At 34.0% G+C, this 15691-nt stretch overlaps 1 protein-coding gene across 2 annotated transcripts in view; it reads left to right on the forward strand.

The window, feature by feature from the left end:
* The first annotated feature begins 12095 nt into the window (after window positions 1-12095).
* The window catches only part of LOC149536159 (transcription factor-like protein DPB), a 56033-nt gene continuing 52437 nt past the window's right edge, over window positions 12096-15691 (forward strand). The window contains exons 1-2 of one of the 2 annotated variants that reach the window (XM_089806785.1): window positions 12096-12273; window positions 12460-12654. In XM_089806785.1, coding sequence (XP_089662911.1) covers window positions 12261-12273; window positions 12460-12654 — 208 coding nt within the window. In that variant the 5' untranslated portion in view covers window positions 12096-12260. Of the gene's footprint in view, window positions 12274-12425; window positions 12655-15691 lie in introns of those variants that run through there. The other variant, XM_089806784.1, reaches the window with a different exon arrangement.

The raw sequence follows: 15691 nt of genomic DNA on the forward strand, positions 1-15691 counted from the left end.
AGGTGTAAAAAAGTTGTTGTATTATGAGATTTAGATTGAAATTTGTGAGGCAAACAAAACCCATAAATCTTTCAAAGATCTATCAGGGGTGAACTAGATCTTTAGGGGGAAAATGGGATCTTTAGGGGTGTAGTGTGCCTCTTATGATAGTGTGCAATGTTGATTTTGATTTCACAGTTCTAAAGAGAACTAGAAGGGTACCTAGATCCACAACCTATTCATTGCTTCAATATTTGAAACCTACAAAACAAAGAGATTATCTATTTGTTGTTTGGGGGTGGGGGGGGTTGTCTCAATCAAACCCTAGTTTAGGAATTAATAACAAGTTAAAATAATTAAAAATTGAATGCTATCAAGTAGTATTGATAGATCTAACATGAAGTAATGTAAATCTATGAAAATGCTCTTGAATTTGAAATGTAATCAAGTATGTAGATGTAATGTCTTTGAACCAACTTCAAAAACCTTAGAAAAAAAATCAAAGTGAAACCAAAACCTTCATGAATGTAAGTGCTCAAAATTTGCCATTGTAGATCTTGAAGGAATGGAGATAGAAGATTAAATAAAGGATCTTGAAATGAATGAAGGGAGATCTTGAAAGGAGACTATATGAGCGAAGAGACTATATGATTATTTATATTTGTATGTTGGTAGAAAGGAGAAGATAATACCTTATAGGGAAAAAAAACCTTAAAATAAGATGTTAGAAGGTGTAAAAAAGTTGTTGTAATATGAGATCTAGACTGAAATTTGTGAGGCAAACAAAACCCATAAATCTTTCAAAGATCTATCAGGGGTGAACTAGATCTTTAGGGAGAAAATGGGATCTTCAGGGGTGTAGTGTGCCTCTTATGACAGTGTGCGATGTTGATTTTGATTTCACAATTCTAAAGAGAACCAGAAGGGTACCTAGATCCACAACCTATTCATTGATTCAATATCTGAAACCTACAAAACAAAGAGATTATCTATTTTTTGTTTTAGGGTGGGGGGGGGGGGGAGGGGGGGTTGTCTCAGTCAAACCCTAGTTTAGGAATTAATAACAAGTTAAAATAATTAAAATTGAATGCTAGCAAGTAGTATTGATAGATCTAACATGAAGTAATGTAAATCTATGAAAATGCTCTTGAATTTGAAATGTAATCAAGTATGTAGATCTAATGTCTTTGAACCAACTTCAAAAACCCTAGAAAAAAAATCAAAGTGAAACCAAAACCTTCATGAATGTAAGTGCTCAAAATCTGCCATTGTAGATCTTGAAGGAATGGAGATAGAAGATTAAATAAAGGATCTTGAATGTTGAAAATGCAATAGACGATCTAGCATAAACTCCTTCAATGGATTGAATGCATAAATCCTTGATCTTCAATGGAGAAGTAGCTTGAATGTCTTGAATGCTTGAATAAGGCTCAAGAACTTGGATGCTTAAACACTTGAGTGCTCGAGTGTTTGCTAGATTGATTGTGGATATGAGAAATGAAGAAAATGGAAGAGTTTATATAGAGCTCATAATTAATTAACTCTTGTAGACCAACCTAGAAGTTAACACCCAAACATCCTAGAATATAGGACCCAAAGAGGGAGGCCAAAATAGGGCCTCATTAGGGATGCAATGCACCCCAAATTGGACCATAAGAAGTGAACTACACCCCTAATTGGTTAGGGGTACACTGCACCACCAATGATCAAGTGCACAAACCTCTAGAGTTGTCACGAGGCTCCAAAATAGGTCTTAGGATCTAGATATTAGGTCCAAATCATGAGGAATTCTTATTTTGGTGCAAGGAGTAGATTCTAAGTAGATATATGGATGAAATGAAGGACCTAGGGGAAGTAGATCCTACCTCAAGCTTAACACCATGAAATTGGAGCTTAAAAGAGGATCTATTAGGTTTCACCCCAATTCCACCTAGGAGAAAGGACAGGAAAATGGAAGAAGAAATGAAAGAGAGAAAGAGACTAATGATCTCATATTAAATAGGTGTTAAATATTCATTAAATTGGAGTGCATCCAATTTCATATGGTTCATTTAGCCTCCACTTTAGCGAAAGTGTGGATCAACCCATGCTTGTAGTAAAGTAGAGAGAAGAAGTAGAGAAGAAGAATCTAATGAATCTCAACGAGATAGCATATCACTTAGTCAAAGAGAACAAGGCTCCTAACTCCACATCCAAGCATTAAGGTGCAAAGGAAAACATAATAAAAGCAAAGTAATAAGACACAACAAAGGGGTTAGCACTAAAAACAAGGTCAAATCAACCAATGAGAGAAACCTCAGCTAATGAAACATCTCCCTTGCTAATATCATATTTGGAAATCTATTACAAGAGCATAAGTGATGAGATAAGAAATTTAAGAGAAATATCATTAATCAACATAGCTTCCAGATCTATCTCTACTAGCATGAAAGAAAAAGAGACAGAAAGAGTGATTACCTCACATAGTAGAGTGCCTATGGTACTATGAATCATAGAGAGAGATACCACATGAGATGAAATTGAATGGTCTAATGGGGTGGTAACCCACTAGTAAACCCATCAAAGTTCCATCCATAGATCAACATCAATCATATCGCCATGGCATGGTCTGGGGTAAAAGATGTGTTATCCATGTATGGGACTTAACATGTTGTTTTTGAATGTGTTACCTATATTGAGACTTAGCAAGTTCCTATGTGTTATCCAAATATAAAATTTAACATATATGTATCTATATGTGTTACCCAAAAATGAGATTTAGTAAGTTTTTTGTGTGTTGCCCATTATGAGAGTAAGCATATGTGTTTGTGTGTGCCAAAGAGGGATGAAGTAACAATGCATGGATTTGAGAGTGACTTAGAATGAATACCTAGCATCTAGGGCTAAAGTGCTCTAAGCCATGCTTAGAATCCGTACTTGCCACCCCATGAAAACTAGACTATGTACAATGAGGGTGTATTTATGCTTTCCTCTTTGTCGTGCCTATGTCAAATAGGCATGAGAAGGAAGAGAAAGAGGATACCTACTTACACAACAAGGATATATCCTTTTAACAACAATGTAGACTATATTAAGAGCGAAGAGCCATGAATCTTCCAATCTACAAACATAGACAATTATGAAAAAGATATATTACTTATGGAAAGAGGATTCTCAAAAGGGATAAATCTTAATAAAAATACATCCACCTAAGAGGAGTGCTTGATTAAGATAACATATCTGAGAAGAAGGGAAGAAGAACAAGAATGCACCTATTTATCCCCCCATATATATAGGTGAAATATGGATACTTGGGTGAAGGACAATAATCTCCAAACAAGGGGAAATGTACATAATGGACATAGATTTACTTGATAAAGAAGAGGTGACAGCCTAAAGCATGCACCTCTTGCAAAAGTGAGAATCCATATTCAAGACATAATTCTTCATAAGGAAAAGAAAAATGTCACATAGTAAACAAATTCCACATAATATTAAACAAAAACAATCCATATAAAAAAGACAAAGAATGTACAAAGGCTCTTGCCCCCAAGCGCAAGACAAGAAAGGAGATATGTAGTGGATTATATAACCAAATCTTGAAGAATGGAAAGATGAGTCATAAGCAAAAATTAATAGCCATGCACAAAATGCAAACATCTTAAATTCAACATGAAGAATATAATACCATACTATAGAGGAAACATTCAATTCTAAACACTACTAGAATTATTAGAAAATATGAATTGAAAAGAATCTATAGAGGATCATAATATGAGAAGCATTAAGATCACATATATGAATTATACTTTGCTAGAAAAAATACGTAGCTATGAATATAGATAATAAAACATACCTATAGATGATAGCAATCTATAGGAAGAAATAAGGTCATTATAACTTCTAGAGAACATAGAGATAAGGCATCATGTGTATAAAGAAAATAAGTTCAAATCTAGAAGAGATAGAAAAATCTTCTTTGCTCATAAGATTTTGAAGAAATACCCATGTAGAGGAGAAGAAAGGATCTCAAAAGAAAGAAATAAACCTTCCCCTTTAGTGGAAGACAAGGGGAAAAAACCTATTGGGAGATTCTAAGGACATGTTATAAAAGATAATGGGGAATTTTCTCCAATAGGTGAGCACAAAGACTAAGTAAAATCATGCAAAAATTGTACTGCCTCACATGTATAAGGAATAATAGCCATTGAAGCCTTTTCTTTAACATTCAAATGAAAATGAAAACAAATGGTAATGTTGTGATCATCATTATAATGAAAGGGACAAGAATACAAAAAATGAAAAATCTTCAAGAGGTACATGAGATTTCTTTGGTTCAACAACAACTACTTGAATATACACCTTCAAAGCTAAATATCGATAAGTATTAGGATAATCAAGATCAAGAATAGGTAAGAGAAGATGAAGAGGAGATTGTCCAGACTATTATAGCACTATATCGGAAGGAGAATATCCAAGACCATGTTTGTCTATCTTGTGAGACACATGAATAAGATTTTTAAGACCCTGTTCATAGATACCAAGTCCTAAGCCAATGTAACCATGTTTAATAACCATGTGATAACCTTTAGGATAGTTATTCATCACATTTTGATCAGGAGATTTTTTAGTTGAATCATGTGAAAAATTAATATAAGGAATGATATGAGGAGGAGGAACAAAAGGGACCCTAAGTTTTCCTCTATTATGAGTAATAGGAGGAGAAATAAGCTCCTCAAGGAAGGTAGAAACATCCTCATCATGAACTAAAGTTTAAGCCTAAACATATCTAGAAGAAGTGCTAGGAGAAGAGAAAGAGAAGAAGAAGGACTACGCAAAAGGATTAGGAGAGTTAGGAGGAGGATGATGAGCATCCTCAACTAAGGTTCTCACATAATCTAAATAGGTAATAAGGCAACACGGAAAGAGCTAACCATAATCTTAAAAGATGTATTCTTTAACTTCATAATAGTAGAAGAAAGAAGAGCATGAAGAGCTATATACATAGTGAATGCATAAAGTTCTCATAAACATCACAAGTGCTATTAAGAGATGCAAGAAGGAGAATATTGAAAAAGATAGCCATAAACCAAAATATCTTGATGATACAAGATGTATGCCAACCAAAAGAAGAATCTAAATCTAGTTTTCCAACAAGGAGGTATTGAAGTTAATGAAAGATCAACCCCATAACTCCCAAGAATCACCTGCATGCGAACACCTATCATAGAAAGAGAGAAGCAAAAGCTATGGAGGCTGGAATTCCTAGATCCACATATGAGACATTCTTGATGAGAAAAAAGAGAAATTTCTATTAATCAAAAGTAAATTAATAAATTACAAAGAGATCAATCCTTATAAAAGGAAATCAAAACCCTAACAGGTAAAACCTAGGTTGCATGATGATAGTTAATAAAAAGAATTAATTATTATATGCCCAAAGTTTAGCTTAAGTAAACTAGAGATAATAAGTGACTTAATAATCAAATCAATATGATTTAATTAATAAGAAAATACTTTATTACTCTAACACCCTTGTTAAAGATAAACTTAGGGAGTAGCTAAAAACCTAGAAACTACTACTGCAAGTAAATTTGGGTCTCGACAACAAGGCCTGATGAGGTACCCAAGCACAACCAAATCTCTAAAAAGAGGAGAAATAGAGAAAACCACATGGGAAAATTCCTACTCCAAAAAGACATGGAAATAATGCTGAAAAGGACTAGTGAAGGACTGAAGAAGCCTCCACACTAGGGAATGTCCCAAAGATAGGAACATAAGATGATCATGAAGAACACTATTGAAGCATGAAGCTGCAAACATTGCCAAACTGATGATCTGAATAACCTCCACTGTATAGAACATGACTAGGTAGATAAGATTGAGTTTGAAGAGTTGATCAATCAAAGATGGAAGGTATCTTCATGGCCTCCAAAAATAGGAATGAAAGAATGTCTATATGGTAAATAATCCATCTCACCGAAATACACAGGTATCCAGCCACTACAATCACCTAATACATAGGATCAAATACTGAATACATAGCTCACTTCATCAAATCGAGAAAGCAATAGAACCAACATAACCCCCCTATAATGCTGAGAGGTAAGACATGAACACTAGAACTGAATGCAATATCTCCTACAGAAAGAAGAACCAAGAACATCAAGAGTACAAAACAAGTACAAACACCTATAATGACATGTGTCATCGACACATCATGAGGATAATGTCGTGGAAGGAACAATCACTTGACAAAGAAAGATGGTGAATATGGCCAACATGAAACCCCCAAAGACACTTTATAATGTAGTTTGAGTACAACAAAACACAAAGATGTGCAAGATCCTGAAATACAATAGAGTAGCTGATACAAGATATTGTACAACCCATGATGAATCACCTAAAGCAATGAAATCAATCCCCAGTCCTGAAACAACCAAGATATCCACCACAGAGCAAAAATGAAAAAGACTAAATAGAATGTGCCTGGAGTAGAATATGGAAAAACAACTATCACCAGTAGAAAGACAACTCAAAGACCTTCCAACGATATAAAGAAATCCTAAATCGAAGATCAGATGCTTGAGATATGTCTCCTAGAGTGCAAAATAGAAATCCTAACTTTGACAGAAAAATCATCCATAAAAAAACACCAAAACTGAAAATAACCTGCACCATTAGAACGGGCTCGAAACCAACTTTTTTTCGATATCTTGTTTGTGAAAAATGGATTCTGGATGAGCAAGTTACGACCAAAAAACCACATGTAGGTCAAAAAAGAGTTGGAAGGGCAAAGTAAAAATATTTATGCCTCAAGATCCATGCCAAAATGCCTCAGAAAGTGTCTGCTAGTAAATAAATCACATCAGGAAATGTGATAGTTTTGTACCAAAGTTGTATCGGGAAGCGTGCAGGTCAGTACCAAAAATGCCTCGAACTACACATCAAAAATATCAATTTGTGTGATAAAAATCTTGGATTGTATACCAATTTTTTGATTTGCGTGCCAAAAATCTTGAATTCCATACCAAAAATCACAAAATTATCACCTTAGGAAATGTGCCCAATATGGGAATAAATGTTTTTGCTGCAAATTCCAACTGTGTCCAAATTGGACAAATTTAATAGGAAAAATAGGGGTTTTTGGGCACTCTAAGCTCAATGATGATGTTCATTTGGGCTCAAAGTGAACCAAAAATTTAGTGAACCCCTAGATCCAAAAAAATCTTTCTGAAGAATTGACCCTCTCTGAAAAAACACATATCTAAAAGCCAAGCCAAACCTCTCATAAACACAACAGGGGCATGAAGATCTACAACTCTAATACCATGTTAAAGTTGATGAATATCAACCCCATAGCTCCCAAGAATCACTTGCATGCAAACACCTGTCATAAAAAGAGAGAAGTAAAAGCTATGGACGTTGGAATTCCCATATCCACATATGAGACATTCTTAATGAGCAAAAAGAGAAATTGCTATTAGTCAAAAGTAAATTAATAAATTACAAAGAGATCAATCCTTATAAAAGGAGATCAAAACCCTAACAGGTAAAACCTAGGTTGCATGGTAGAAAATAATAAAAGAATTAATTATTATGTGCCCAAAGTTTAGCTTAAGTAAACTAGAGATAATAAGTGACTTAATAATTAAATCAATATGATTTAATTAATAAGAAATACTTTATTACTCTAACAGGAGGAAGATGAACAAGATAGATAAAAGGATCCAACTTCGAGAAAAGAAGACACAAATTTGGTTCACCAATAAATGGTGAACATCCAATGCAAAGAAACCATTGAGTTAACCGATAAATGTTGAACACCCAATGTAAAGAGTCCATCAGGTTCAACAATAAATGTAGGGTAGGAAAATGGAAGCAAGCCAACCCTACATGTGTGTGAAAGGGGGAAGACCAAGACCTACACCTTTTGATTATATTTGATTAATACAAGAGGGAGTATCAATACAAAATATAATGGACAAAAAATTGAATGACTTTGATTTATTTCCCTCTCACCTCCACCTCAAGAGGATTTATGTAAAAAGGGTAAATGAAGTAATGTTGAAATATAAAGTATGGAAATAGAAAGGATAAGATAATGCCTCATAGAACACAAACCTGAAAAATTTGCCATCATATGGTGTAAAACATTGTTGTAATCCAAGATCTAGGTTGAAATTTGTAAAGTGGACAAAACTAGAAATCTTTCAGGGGTGGACTGGATCTTCAAGGGCAAAATGGGATCTTCAAGGGTACAATGCACCCCTGATGATAATGTGAGACATTGATTTTGATTTCGTAGTGCCATAGAGAGCCAAAAAAGGTATCTAGATCCACAATCTATAAGTTGATTCAATATCTGAAACTTGCAAAACAAAGAGATTGTTTATTTGTTGTTGGGGGGGTTGCCTCATTCAAACCCCACTTTAAGAATTAACCTTGAAAGGAAATTATTGAAATAGAATGCTAGCAAGTAGTAGTGATGACTCTAACATGAAACAATGTAAATCTATGAATATGCTATTGAATTTGAAATGTAAATAAGTATGTAAATGTAATAGCTTTGAATCAACTTCAAAAACCCTAGAAAGGAAATAAAAGTGAAACCAAAACTTTCATGAACATATGTGCTCAAAATCTGCCTTTGTAGATCTTGAAGGAATGGAGATAGAAGATGCAACAACGGATCTTGAAATGTACGAAAGGAGATCTTGAATGTTGAAAATGCAATAGAAGATCTAGCATAAACTCCTGCAATGGCTTGAATGCATAAATCCTTGATTCAATGGAGAAGTAGTTTGGATGCCTTGAATGCTTGAAGAACACTTGAGAACTTGAATGCTTGAACGCTTGAGTAAGAGAGTGCTTGTTGGATTGATTGTGGATATGAAAAATGAAGCAAATGGAAGGGTTTATATAGTGCTCAAAATTAACTAACTCTTGCAAACAAACCAACTAGAAGTTAGCACTCGAAAATCTCATAACACAAGACCTAAAGAGGGAGGCCAAAATAGGGCCTCATCAAGGATGCATTATGCCCTTTATTGGTCCATCAAGGTCATACTATGCTCCTAATTGCGTAAGGGCACATTGCCCCAGTGATGATTAGGTGCACAAACTCCCAGGGCTATATCGGTGCTCCGAAAAAAGTCTTGGGATCTAAAAATTAGCTCCAGATTATGAGGAAATCCCATTTTGGTGCAAGGAGTAGATTCCAAGTGGATAGATGGATGAAAGGAAGGACCTAGGGGAAATAGATCCTACCTCGAGCTTAACACCATGAAATAGGAACTAAAAAGATGACCTATTAGGTTTTACCCAAATTCTACCTAGAAGAAAGGACATAAAAGGGAAGAAGAAATGATAGAGAGAAAGATACTGATGATCTCGATTTGAATAGCTGCTAAACCTTTATTAAATTGGAGCGTGTCTAATTTAAGACAATACATACTCAAACGTAAGACTCAATGTAAAGACACTTATTTTTGACAAGTGCAAAAAATAGGCAACAATTACATGGAGTTAAAAGTAGAATTTGTAAAATGGAGTGAAATCTTAAACAACCTCACTAAGGAACCCATGAGATATTTCTTTCAACAAGCATAGAAAACAAGATTATAAAAAATTGGCAATAAATGAGACTTGTTAAATGAACCTTGTTACACATAAATATCTGGAGTTTTATATAATGTTTAGAGACAATCTAGATTTAGTTTAATAGGGACATCACATAGTAGGACACCTAGAAAACTAGCAAATAAGTCACAGTATGAAAGCCTTAAGATAGCCATACAAATACTATTAGATTGTTTGAATCAAATTTTACTAACCCAATTTGACCATAATTGCTCTTTGATATATTTGACATGATAACAAAATATGGAAACCAAACCAGCTTCAAATCATAGTTAAAAACAATAATACTTTATTCATATAACGAGTAATAAAAGTTAAAGATCAATGTAAATGTTAATTTTTTTTTATGAAATATGTGAAGGCCTTAAGGCTAGATTGAGAGGCAACGCCTTTCATGCAATATGTATCTTTGGTACACCAAGCCACCAGTGCAACCAAATGGCCCACTTAGGTAGGGGTTTCACAAGGGGGCTTAGTCTCCATAGATTATGATCAAATTCAAAAGAAAGAAAAAAGATGAATAATATTCCTTTATTTAGTCATCTAACCAATTATTTAGTTGTGATAATTTCTTTTTATAGTAAAAGGTTGAAACCCAAATTTTTAATATTAATTTATAAAAATAAATTACAACATGACTCCATTTAATGTGGGCACTTGTAGGAAAGAATGGAGAAATTAAGGTGTAATTTGGTCTTATGATCAAACTAGTCATTTATACTTGTGAATTGCAAAAAAATAGTAGAATTTAGTCATTTTTAAGGTTTTAGTTATGTGACAAGAAGTTTTAGTCACGTAGTCACATATTTGCTATATTCTACTAGTGTCATGATTGCCATTAGGGTGCTTGGTCAAGGCATAGGTTTGAAGTCTTCTTTATCTCATTAAAACATCAAAGAAATACCCCCTAGATAAAGAAGAAGATATTTTGATATAAGTCTATGTTTGGATCCAAGACCACCCTTTTCTCATTGACGTATCACTCTTTTTACTTGAGATACTTTGTTCCCCTTATCTCATTTTTAGTTGTGTTGCTAGAGGGGAGAGTATGCATTTTTGAGCACCATGTAAGACAATATATCTTGTCATATGTAGAATTAAATAAGTCTCTAAACTAAGGTCTCAATTTGATTTTAAGACAAACCTTTTGTGTTTTTATATGGTCACACTCTTAGATATATGTCATCTCTTACAATCAAAGTAAGTTGACTTGCGCTTAAAGTAAATTAAAACTATTAAATACTATTTTTGATAGTCAATTCAAGATTATTCAAGACTATAAATTCTTACAATCTAATATAATAAATATATTATCTATGAATTGGTCCAAGACCACCCTCACCTTGTTCAATATCAGTCTTCTCAATTGAGATAATCTGTTCCACTCTTCTCACTTGTGGTTATGGTGTTAGGTGCTTAAGAACATGTAGTTTTGAACATCTTCATAATGCAACATATATTATTATATGTAGAATCAAACAAGTCTTTCAACAATGGTCTAAACTTGATCTTAAGACAAACCACCTAGACTTTTAGTAAGTTACACTCTTACTTCATCTCTTATCATAAAAAACATTGCAATTTGAATTAATAATAAAATCAAATTTAAAATTATAAAATACTATTTTAATAGTCAAACCAAAACTACTAAATACTGATATGTTAATATAATAAATATATTAATAATATTGTGTCATATATGATATCATAATGAACACTAAGAGTTGACAATATAAGATTTTAGTTTACAAAATCTCCACATAACTACTACAATCATACGCTAGTTGAAAACTTCAAACCCACTCTAGATATCAAAATTTGGAGGGAAGCATGTTCTTGTAGCCTTTATCCTTAACTAACAAATTGATCATTTCATCCCCACCGTGCATTTTCCCACATCTTTGTCTCACTACCAAAGACCTTAGTATTCTTCCAATGCCATCATTACTTGCACTTTCCTTTCCTCCGAGTCACTTGGTACACAAATTCATGCTAAAACCCTCTTTTTTGAAATTGTGGAATTTCTTGAACATTTTGACTCGCTAGCTATTAATTATACACGAGTTAATCCTTTATCTTCATTTTTTTAAATTTATTGGATTTTCATAATAAAACCTTAGGACATCTCCACCTAAAAAAATATGTACAGCAATGAACATCTCTTTCGAAGTACTCAAACTTTTAACTTTTAGCACGCCTCTGTTTATCTACGCCAGCGGGACCCACCGACAAGGGTGGGCCTGCCAGCGCTTTAAGTACTCCTGTTATGGGCCCCACGTCATCCTGCTTTAAAACATTCCTCGAAAATGAAGAGTTAAAAGCATTGCGTTGTAATCATTAAAAGGAAATTATCCATTTTCCCAGTGTCCTACGTGCGCAATTCAGTGCAAGAAAGTCTACGTGGTTAACTGCTCAGAGTGACGTGTCACTATTGTCAATTTTTCCCGGTTCGGGGAACGTGGAACATATGGCTGCGTCTAGTATGTAACGTCCTTGTGCTTCAGCTACCTCAGTGAATTTTTGTGCAGAAGCTTGACTTGCTTGTTAATTCCAGGGTTTGAGGAAAACTATGACGTTTTCTGATCACCAATGGGATGAAAAAGAGTAGAACGGGAAGGATTAGATAGGATAAGGAAAAGCTCTTTCTGCAGGCACAATCCATGTTGCCCCGAGGTAAGCCTGGTTGCTTGCTTAAATTATCTTGTTTGCAGTGCAGACGAGCAATTTTCTGTTTGAGTTTTGTTTTTCTTGGGGAGAAAAGTGGGGGTTTTGGGGTTGCGGTAAATAAATGCGCATGTTGCAGCGTAAGGGTTTTCGCTGTGAAGATATGGATTGAAACAATGGACGATGATGTGGCAGGTAGTGGGCGGAAGGGAACAGGGCCTAGAAGCAGGAGGAGCTTATCCCGGCCGCAAGTTTCAGCTAACCCTAACGCGGATGATAACCCTAATGGCCTGCAGGAGGACCTTCTTCGGGAGTTTCATGAGGCTGGCATATATAGTTATGCTGAGGGTTTAGGAATTATTCATAACGGAGCAATTGCCTCACCTACAAGTAAGGTGTTTTACTTTTTCGCTCTGTTTTGCAATTGCTTATGTACGTCGTGAATTGATTTGTGCAATAGTCTTGTACCACGAACTCTACATTGCGCATCCCGATGCTGGATCACCAAATGTTGTGCCAATTGCAGATCTTCTTGTTTTTATTTTTCTAGAAGCGATGGAATGTGGAAGTTCAAATTCAATTGAACTCATTAACGGCTCGGGTGTAATTGTGTTCAGATTATATAGAGTTGAATGAACCCTTGATACTTGAAGGCCTCTGTGTTAATTTAGTTACATTACAAGAAGAGAAAGAGAAATGTCGTTTCATATGTCACAGCTTATTGTATCGTGTAAACCTACCTTTGTTGAAACTCAGATAGGGATAACGGATATGATCATCCACAGCTCATGTAAATGGTTTGGAATGCTTTTGGTAAGAATTGTCTTAATGGACATGATATATCCAAGGCGCATGTAAATGTTTTAGAATGTTGGTGGTTAAAAGCAAGATTATCTACCGGAAGCATTCTAGAACACCCATGCAAGGATTTCTTTTTTCATTTTACCTTGTGCGTTGTTTAAATTTTGTTCCCAAGTTTCAACTTCGTCAAAAAGCTTAAGAAGAAAAATAATTTTGCCAATCCACGTACCTATTATTGGACTACTTTCTATAGCTTTCTCAGATCCATAGAATTTTGGCCCCTTTCATCAAATGCCTTGTTTTGCTTGAATTTTCCTGCACAGCATACATAGTATAAGTCAACCATACTTGGTGATCACAACTTTTCTTATAAGGAATATTGAACAGAAATGTCATGTCATCTAACATCACGGTTTAACATGGAATTTCTCTCTAAGTGGCCTACATGTCGAAAAGTTTGTAATTCATCATTTATGTGGTTAGTGAGAAATTCTCTAACATTACAGAACTCTTTTTATCATGACGAAATTGAGTTTCTCTGTATGGGTCTCCTAAAACTCCATCTTGTTGATTGTGCTCCCCTTGACGGCTCTATTGTTGAAATTCAATTTGATCTGATTATCTGTTCTGATTCTGCCCGGGTCTTTGTCATATAACTATCTGGACTCTGGGTCATTGTCATATAACCATCTGGACATGCACCTTGCGGTATTCATGTGGTGGTTAGGACTGTTTCTTTCTTGATAATTTTAGCCATCCAGATAAGATTCAGTGAAGTAACATTTAACTATTTGATTGTATCAGGAGACTTGCATGAATTGGCGGGTGCTTATAGAATATCTGTAACAATGAATTAGAATATGTTTGGGCACATCAAACTGTATTCGGAGATGATTTTCCTTTGAGCTTTATGATTATACCTGCAATCAGTTATCATTTAGCATAAAGTGGCCCCATTCTGTTTGATTTAATTGTTCTCCTGTATATATTTTCAGGAACTATCGTAAATTGTATTCATTATTGGCTGTGCCATTCTTAAGCAGTATCAGGGCCTATTCCACATTTGCCAACATCTGCAAGGAAAAAAAGACTATTTTCAAGCTAATTCAGCCATGATAATGAGATGAAGATGTTTATTAGTATCTTATCAATAGTAGATAGTGTGAAAAAAAAAAAACAGAGAATATAAGTCTTTGTTAGTCTAATTTGACTAACATTGTTGGTTGACCAAATCCAGCACAGAGAAGCATGTAAACTAGATAATTTCTATCTTATTTGAGGATCACTGTTAAATGGTCCAAGAACATCACACGGCCATTTTATTATGAGTAAGATCTGGGTCAGGTATCAAGAAAACTCACCTCAGGATTAGTGCCCATTGGTCTCTTTTAAGTTGTAGTTAAATAATTGTGATATCTTTTACTCAATAATATCTCAGTACATTAGCTCAATAAAATACAAATAAATGTTCTGTTTGCTCTGGAGGTAATCTAATTTCCTGAAGCTTGCACGATCATATCCAGGGGAGAGCAGCATGCAAACTAGATAAATTTGATCTTATTTGAGAAGCACTGGAAAATGGTCTAAAGAACACCGCTTGATTTTGTTTTTAAATTTATAATAAATGGGATCTGGGCCTGGTGTCAAGAAAACTCCAGCCTCAGGATTAATTCCCTTAACTCTCTTCGCAGCCATAGTTTAATAACTAAGACTATATGGTCCAAAGAACATCCCTTTCATTACATTTATAATGATAGGGATTTGGATCTGTTGTCAAGAAAAATCTTGCTTCAGGGTTAATTCCCTTTAGACTCTTTTAAGTGGTTGTTAAATAACTAAATTACCTGATAGGCTGATATGGATAGAATTTCAGTAAACTAGTTCGATAAAATAATGCAAATAAATAGTCTAAGTATTCAAGAGGTAATCTAGTTTCTCATTTCTGCTGTTTGTGTGACCAAATCAGGGAAGAGCTGCATATAAATTAGATAAATATTTTTCTTATCTGAGAAGCATTGAAAAATGGCCCAAAGAAAAACACTTGCCTTATTTTATATAAAAAAGATGGGACCTGGGTCTGGTGTCAACAATATCTCTTGCTTCTGAATTAATTCCCTCAAGTCTCTTTTCAGCCATAGTTAAATACTATGTCACAAGGTTCGAGTTCGAATTCGAATTCGGCAACTATGAAATTCGGATAAAATTCGAGACCTCAAAAAAGTCCGAAAAAATTCGACATTAAATTCGCCTATATAAATTAATTTTTAAAAACTATAAATAATAAAAATTTATATTTATATAAATATTATACAGAACAATATTGTATTTTAAATTGATAAATTATATCTACTATTTATCACATAAAATAGTAATATTATCTAAATACAAAAAACATTATATAAATTATAATAATAAAAATGATGTTGATAACATAAAAAAATTTAAAAACTAAAATATCACAGTATAATAATATTATCTAAGCATATAAAACTATAATATAAATAAATAATATTTACCACTTATAATTATATTTTAATTTGACTTCAGATATGTAGACTTTATAACATTAAAAATTAAAAATGGCAACGAGTGGAATTACAATTATTATTATACACATAATAAAAAT

The sequence above is a fragment of the Cupressus sempervirens genome, chromosome 10 (assembly GCF_028749045.1).
Source record: "Cupressus sempervirens isolate cs-2001-9-10 chromosome 10, ASM2874904v1, whole genome shotgun sequence".
In the NCBI taxonomy this organism is placed as follows: Eukaryota; Viridiplantae; Streptophyta; class Pinopsida; order Cupressales; family Cupressaceae; genus Cupressus; species Cupressus sempervirens.